Here is a 7,840-nt window from a genome sequence, read left to right on the forward strand (position 1 = left end):
ACAGAAATTTTGGGTCATTTACCACATGTTATCAGATGATTGGGCCAAAATTGACCAATGAAATTAGCTCAAAAATAGGTCTAAAAAACTCTAAAAACTGTTGAAAATGATTAAAAAAAACTATCTGGTGCTCCCAACTTCAGGCTAAGAAATCTGCAAGAATATCTTTAAAACCGATGTGGCGTCAAACCGCTATAATCATTCATTCATATGTCTTTAAAACTGTGGAAATCCACTGAACACCAATTTGTCAAGTGACCAAAATTTTCTGAGTTCAAGTATGAACTCAGAAGTGATGCATAGTTTTGTCACAAATTACAATTAAGGTTCGGAAATGTGCAATTTTTCCTATATTTAGAGGTCACGAGACATCAAACTGTTACAGCTGTAAAGCTGAAAATGGTGTAAAAAGCTATATATGTACTGTATGTGTGTCGAAAATTGTTGGTGTCCTAGAAAAATGCAGACTTGCAGTGGCTGAAATATACTATACTACAGGCTTTACTACATTTAGGACTTTTGGAGTCCACAATATAATGCATTTACATTGCATTCATTTCTAGGATGAATGTATGAATATTGTAAGTATGCTGCCCCACGTAATTTGGCATCCTGATCATAAATCTGATCCTGTCTCTTCAAGGATGTATAGTTTGATCGCAAATTGCAATCCCATTGTGATTTCCACCATATTTGGAGGTCATGTGACAGAAAACTGCTACAGCTGTCAAGCTGAAAATCACTGACTGCAAATCACTGTATACATGTATGTACTACTGGATATGTGTGCCTAAATTCGTTGAGCTGTGTTAATAAATACTAGACTTGTAGCATTTAAGAACTATCAAAATGGCCAATTTATAACAATTAGCACATTTGCAAGGACAAGTCATATAGTATATCAACCTGCACACTGATGGCTAGAATGGACTCTTTTAAATGAGCTCAACATCAAAGTCCCTCAGGTGTGTTTATCTGATCATAAACACTAACCACCCTTCCCCAAACGCATGAAACTATTTGCTTCAGTGTAAATTTTGCCTATTAATGTCTTCTGCTCTCTATGGAAACCTTCTGTTCCCTAATGCACATTCTGATAGTATCTGACTCAAATTTCTAATTTTCTAAATTTTGGTTAATTTCTACCACCTTTTGTTTTATGTTTTTTCCTTTCCATTATCGTGAACTTTATAGACATCAGGCTATCGGAAAAAAGGACTAGTACTGTAATTCTTCAATCTTTTCACCTGTTTGCAAAGTGTCAATTCACACATATTCTGAAGGCATTATTCTGTGTAGATTGATAAAATTATACTCTTTGTGAAGTCCTGAAATTGGCCATTCCACACAATGTAGTTTGGTCTCCAAAATCAAATTTAAAATGTGCTTAAGATGCACTCAAAATTACTCTTTCATATGCGATAAGGTTGAGGAATTAGCGTAACATGGACACCGGCAAGGCTGTTAGCTAAAAGCTTTAACTCAGAAAGGTGGGAAGGGGGAGTGGTTGCAGCTGTTACTACAAGCTAGTGTTTCCATATTCATGTGGTTAATATGCTGCTAGTATGACAGGGATACATGGAACTGGTATTGAGAGTGTGTAGAACACTCTCATCAAATAATACACTGTCACTTAAGTCTAGAAAACTGACTAAACAATATTGTGCTTTTTAACAGTTAAATTTACAAATGCCAGTCATGATTTGCCAGCTCAAAGTAGGTAATATTCAGGTGATCCGAAAAGAAGAAATCATGACATTACACGCCAAAACATGCATTATCAGCTTCACATGCATGTATTATACCCCAAAAAGCTATATCAGCTGGGAAAGGCATCATCTGAGTGTTTACAAATAAGTTGACAACAAAGTCTAGATAACGGGTCGACAAAGGTAGTAAAATACATAAAATTTCCTAGCCAAATTAAATTGTGCTTCCTTATGTCACAAACATGATGCAACAGTAAGCTTGGAGGAACTACTCCACCCAGCTATCTACTACCCTCCTCCATACATATATGTTTAAATGTTATCATATTCATTATCATGTAATACCATAATAACTACTCATTTTCAACTATATTGTACAAGTATGTATGGTGGTTTGATGCAGAGAACAACGCCATCAAGTAAGAGAGAGAGAGACAGGACGTGTATTCTATATCAACAACATGGAGGCAGCACCCCTACCATCACGTGATAGCAGCGCCACTTAACAGTTAGAATTATTCCCCTTGAATAGTGAATACCACATTTCCCCTCTTGTTTAAAAAGTTACAAATAATATATGTTAGCATCCACAACTGAACACTAAGTACAAATCACAATGAATAACTGACTAAAGAATGAAATCGACCTCTGTCCGTAAACATCGATTTAAACAATGACAAAACATCTTACTAATACATTTTAAACCAATGTGCTACTAAACCGAGCTACTAGCACATCCCATAGTGTTCACTACATTCTGATCCATACAGTAAGAAACATTCAGGGTTCTCGCCAAGAAAAAAGGGGAATGTCCATTTTACTGACCAAACGATCGCAAAGCGGGAGCAGAGCCCGGAACAGCCGGGGAGGGGATGGTGCGGAAGGGCGGTGTCCTCCTTTGCCGTGCTTCAGCGAAATTTTTTGATTAGCTCTTTGTTTAGGGGCTGTTTTACGTATCCTGAACAAAGTTTAATGCAAAAATTTATTCTGTTACCTCTTGGCAGTACCGCCAAAATGTACGATATTAAGGGTTTGTGATATTAAGGGTTTGTGATATTAAGGGTTTGTGATATTAAGGGTTTGTGATTGTTAGCAACGGCAGAGGTGCACAAGTTGTAGAGGCGCGCTGGTCACGAATGATTTATCTCCTTTGGCTTTCAAATCGTGTGTTGTTTGTGGCGCTTATCGCTCAAAGGTGAGCCGTACATTGAGCCGCTCGGTAATGTTACAGACAATTTGTAAAAAAGAAAAACACGCATGAAATTAACATGTATAATATTTTGAAGAAGAAATGGCCCAAAAAAAAAACAAAAACAAAAGAAGAAATCTATTTTGGGAGGGGAAATTTTTACCTGTGGGGGGAAATTTTAACACTATATTTTTGGGAAAAATGTCCGTTTACCAGTCGAAAAAAAAAAGGGGGTCACGAGAACCCTGACATTCCTAACACTACCTCAGTTACTTTCGGTTTAAACCCTGAAAATCTGGAATACTCAAACCATTTTGACCATTTTCCCTCTCAGAAAAAGAGCTTGCAACTGGTTCATTGAGGTGTTTTTTATTCCATTTTTGACCATTTGCTAACACATAAGTATGTGAGCCAACTGGTTGCACAATCTTTATGGGACCAGAAAATTTACTTTCCCCTTTTGGTGTGTACCAGGGTTTCCTAATTCTAAAATATGTACCAGCTGTAAGGGAACATGGTTTCACGCAGTGACGTCTATCAAATCCTTTTGATCGGGCTTGTTGATGTTTTACTCATTTATTAATCTCATTATCAAAGGTTTCTGGAGGTGGATTCCTGTAATCCATGATGTCTAACAATGTACGTATGTAACGCCCATGTAGTAGCATGGAGAGCGATTTGAATGTTGTCGCATGTCACGTTACTCGATAACTGCCCAGAAATTTGGTCATCACATGCTTAATAGGACGTTTCTTGATTCTCGATATCTGCACTGTTTTACTTAAAATGTGATTCAAGCGTTCAAATTTGCTGTGTCCTTCAGGATGGTACACAGCAGAAAATCTATGTCTGATATTACGTTTACGAAGAAAACTTTCAAATTCCTTGCAGCCTAATTGAGGGCTGTTGTTCGTTACGATTTCATTCAGGTAGCCTTCTCTGCAGAAAACAGAGAGTAGAAAAGAAATCGTTGTTGTGGCCGTGACATCGGACGAAAAGGCAACGTAAAGACGTAAAGATATCTCTCGTTAGTTGACGCGTTTAGATTAGGGCATACAAAATCTAGTCCGTTTCTGCCAGGGTTTCTCCTGAATCTGAACTGGCTGCATGGGTGCAACTTGTGTAACTGCAGATTTATCACCCAAATGACATTTAACACAGTTACATATTGCCTCCTGGACCTGTTTATCTGTTTTGGGCCACCAATATAAGTCGCAGAAGTGTATTTTCGTCCGCACAATGCCCTAATGGTTTTCATGAGCACATTCAATCAACTTTTGTGTCAGACTGTCTTAGATTCCTCATTTACGCTAGGGTGTTTGTTTTTGGCCGGCTGTCCATCTCAGGTGTACAAAGGTTTGTAGAAACACATGACAATGAACTACCCTGTATTGTGAAAGGGCCTGGATTAAATCTTTCCCCAACAGACTCGTATCATGTTCCACAACAATGAACTTGGCTGGGCTACATTTGTGTTTATATGTAATGTTAGCCTTGAATCAACCAACAGTAGGTATAGGGTGGGATGTGTAGCCAGTAATTGAACTGGTATAAGGCAGGGCAGCCTGCAATAAGAAATGTTTATCAAACATTCAGTTGACAGGATTGACGCATCTGAGCCTGTGTCGACCATCAGATTCGGTGTTCACAAGCACATTAAACTTCAGTTTGGGCAAATGTTTCCTGGTTTTGGTGCACAGAACTTGACTGTCCTCCTCTGGGCTTGTTACTTCATGAACTTTTGCCTGGGACTTACGCCAAACTACAGCATAAAGGCCCTTCATTCCACAGGCTTTACATTTAGCATTTTTCACAGGACAGTAACAGGCTCCGTAATTTCACTGAGGTTTCTTCTGGGGCTGTGAATTAGAATGGTTGTAATGTACCACAGCACATGCAGAATCCAGATCAGTGCCAATGGAAGTTTGGGCCTCTTTCAGACTGAACTTAACTGAACGGGCCATTTGAATTACTTTATTCAATGTTACATTAGTTTCGATCTGTAATCTTTCTCTGATTCTGGGGCTGGAAGTTTTTTCGATCAGCTAATCGCGTATCGTCTCGTCTTGTAATGTTCCAAAATCACAAGTGGACGCTAACTCGCGTAGTGCGCCAATGTAGGAATCTACGGTCTTGTGAACGCACGTTGCTCACTGGATAAAACGACCACGAAAAAAATGTTTCTTTAATGCCGCCATAGCACTTTCAAAGGAATTTTCCCCTGGTGATGGAGGAAGGGTGTGGTAGATTCTTTGGCCTTCTGCACCGAGAGAATGAAGTAAAATGGCAGTCTATCTCTCGTTGCTTACTCCATTTGTACCCCAGGCCATCAAATAGTTGGTAAACAACCTCTGCCACTGCAACCAGGGTATGACTGGGTCGCCAGATAAAGGGAGAAATTAAATGGGTGCATCAATCCACAAACCGGCCATCGTAAATAATGGACAAATCAGAAAGTTTATGTAGCAGAAATTGTAACTTAGTCAAATGTCCATGAACTGTAGTAATTTCTTCGGTGATCCTCATCGCCAAATATGGCGGTCTGATGGAGAGAACAACGCCATAAAGTAGGAGAGAGAGACAGGACGTGCAGGGTGTTCAAAAAGGGCAAGTAGCAGGCTGCAGGCAGCTGTCTACTGCCATTCCTGTAGTCCCTTACTTTGAATATTCTTACTATTTAAATCTACATTAATTGTGACTTAGCCACTTCAGCCACCTACTTTTGAACTCTGACATTCTTCTCCAATTCTAAATGAAAACCCTGGACGTGTATTCTGTATCAACAACATGGAGGCAGCTCCCCTACCATCACTTGATAGCAGCGCCACTGAACAGTTAGAATTATTCCCCTTGAATAGTGGATGCCACAGTAGGTATTATTTGGGTTTAAGGTTTCTATTTGTTAGCTCTGCCTAGTTGAGACATGTCTTACTAAGTGCTCAGCATCAGTGGTATATACCTGTACAAGAAAAATTTCACTACCCTTAAAAACTTGAATCTTAAAAATTATTTTATTTGGTTCTGAGTGATTCCCTAAGTCTTCCAAGGTGTAAATGTAGGTACAATGTATGTCACAGCCAGCATCTGTAAACCATCTTTTAAAAGTAATCCAGCAGTTTAAACTCTTGAACTGAACCAACATCTGCCATATGTTTTGAATTCCAAGTTCCCGCAAATATATGCTGATGGTTTCAAAATTTCTTCACATTAGACTTTTCATTGAGAATTTCATTGTTTAGTATTTTTGTTTTTTCATTCCTTAAAATGTAAGGGTACTTTGGTCATTATATTTTGTGGTCATGCAACAGTCTAGTCCATCTAAATGGATATAAGTGTGCAGTGTCCCCGCCCCTAAAAAAAATTGTTGCACATTTCTGAACTTCTTCAAGTTACTGGATGGAACCGATCTCAATGCTAACGGATTTAAAAAAAAAACAACAACATTAAAATGCATTAAAAATAAATGTTCTGACATTCTGGATTGAATTAAGGAGACTAAAGTTTGAAGTTGTGCTTACAGACGGTGATGGAAATATAATGGTTTTCTGGAGAATTTCAATGCAAAACTTCAGTTACATTTTGAACCCACAAGTAGCCTAGTTCAAGTGACACATGGTTGTTGGTGGCAAGGTGCTCTGCACCGCTGAAGTTCTAGCGGTCAATGTGACCAAAAGGCAGCAACTTAATTAGTTTCAATGCTCAGGAGAGGAAAAGGGAACAATATTCATGATTTCACATGAAAATTACCTAGATATTAACAGATTGCCATGAATGGGAAGGAGATGTGAGTTTAAAATCTGCTGAAGTTTCTGAAAGGCAGAGGGTGGGCTCTAGATGGACAAGCAACAGTCTTATCTTAGAAACAGCCAGTTTGTTCTTTGCTGGAACTTAAATTGGTGTAAGTTCGAAGTTGGTGGAAGTTTGACTTGTTTGATTAAAAGACAGTTTACCAATGCTGGCTTTGACAAAGCTCCGCTTTAGGTTGCATACCAAAATAAAACACCAATATAAGAACCAGTTCGAGCTAGTTGTTAAGCTCTCAGTTAAAGTTAATACCAGTAACATTCCTCGGGTGGAGATATACTTGAGAAAGATGCTAGCTAAACCCTCCCTATAGGTATATATAGCTTGAGGTACTTGTTAAACCAACCCATACTGGAGTGTTTTCTAGCAGTATGTTTGATCAAGCAACCGTTATTGTTCTACGAAAAGAAAGTGAAAATGCATGATATGCCAATTAAAACAATTAAGCTTGACGAGGTTTAAACTACAATCTCATATACGATCCCCACTTAACACCGTCCACTCACGCACCCGAATACTTCCATTTATGTAAATGTCCTAAATTCGTTAAAAAAAAACATATTTCAATCGGACATATTTACTTTCACTTTCTTTCCAAGTAAATATGACGTCAACAAAGGCGCCCCACAGAAAAGTCACTAAAATATCGTTCAGTACCAGAGATTCTTTATATGAACCAAGCTCTGGAGAAATAATATAAGTTACTGTCAATCGACAAGTCATTTTTTCGACAAAAAATGAAAAAAGAATAGAATCTTCATTTCAGTGTCAATTTTACTCACCGGAAGGCGAGTCAAACAAAACTATGGCCGTTCTCGTTTGGTACCCTGTGGCCCACCGTATCGCTGCTGGAAACAAAGCTTTCAAGACAGTGTCAGTGTTGTCAAGAGGTACATTTTTCACCAACACACATTTTTTCGCTAACTGTGAAATGGGTGAATCTTCTGTCATCGCTGTTAGGCTCTAGCGCTTTCCCGCACACGCCAACATTTTACACAAAATCTCTCACCCTATCTCCATAGCAGGCGTGGCTAAACATGGATCATGTGACGAAAATTTGTACAGTGATTGGTTGGTTAGAAGTAACAGCCAAACTGAGTCTAGGGGATTCCCCGAGTGTTATTTCTCGGAATTTCCG

General features: G+C 38.8%; 1 protein-coding gene across 1 annotated transcript in view; it reads right to left on the reverse strand.

The window, feature by feature from the left end:
* LOC135467992 (protein mono-ADP-ribosyltransferase PARP14-like) overlaps positions 1–7,705 on the reverse strand; it is a 56,230-nt gene extending 48,525 nt beyond the window's left edge. Inside the window, exon 1 of the mRNA XM_064745975.1 lies at positions 7,485–7,705. Within this exon, the coding sequence (XP_064602045.1) occupies positions 7,485–7,653 (169 nt within the window). The 5' untranslated portion in view covers positions 7,654–7,705. The remainder of the gene's footprint in view (positions 1–7,484) is intronic.
* Between the last annotated feature and the right edge of the window lie 135 nt (positions 7,706–7,840).

The sequence above is a fragment of the Liolophura sinensis genome, chromosome 6 (assembly GCF_032854445.1).
Source record: "Liolophura sinensis isolate JHLJ2023 chromosome 6, CUHK_Ljap_v2, whole genome shotgun sequence".
NCBI lineage: Eukaryota > Metazoa > Mollusca > Polyplacophora > Chitonida > Chitonidae > Liolophura > Liolophura sinensis.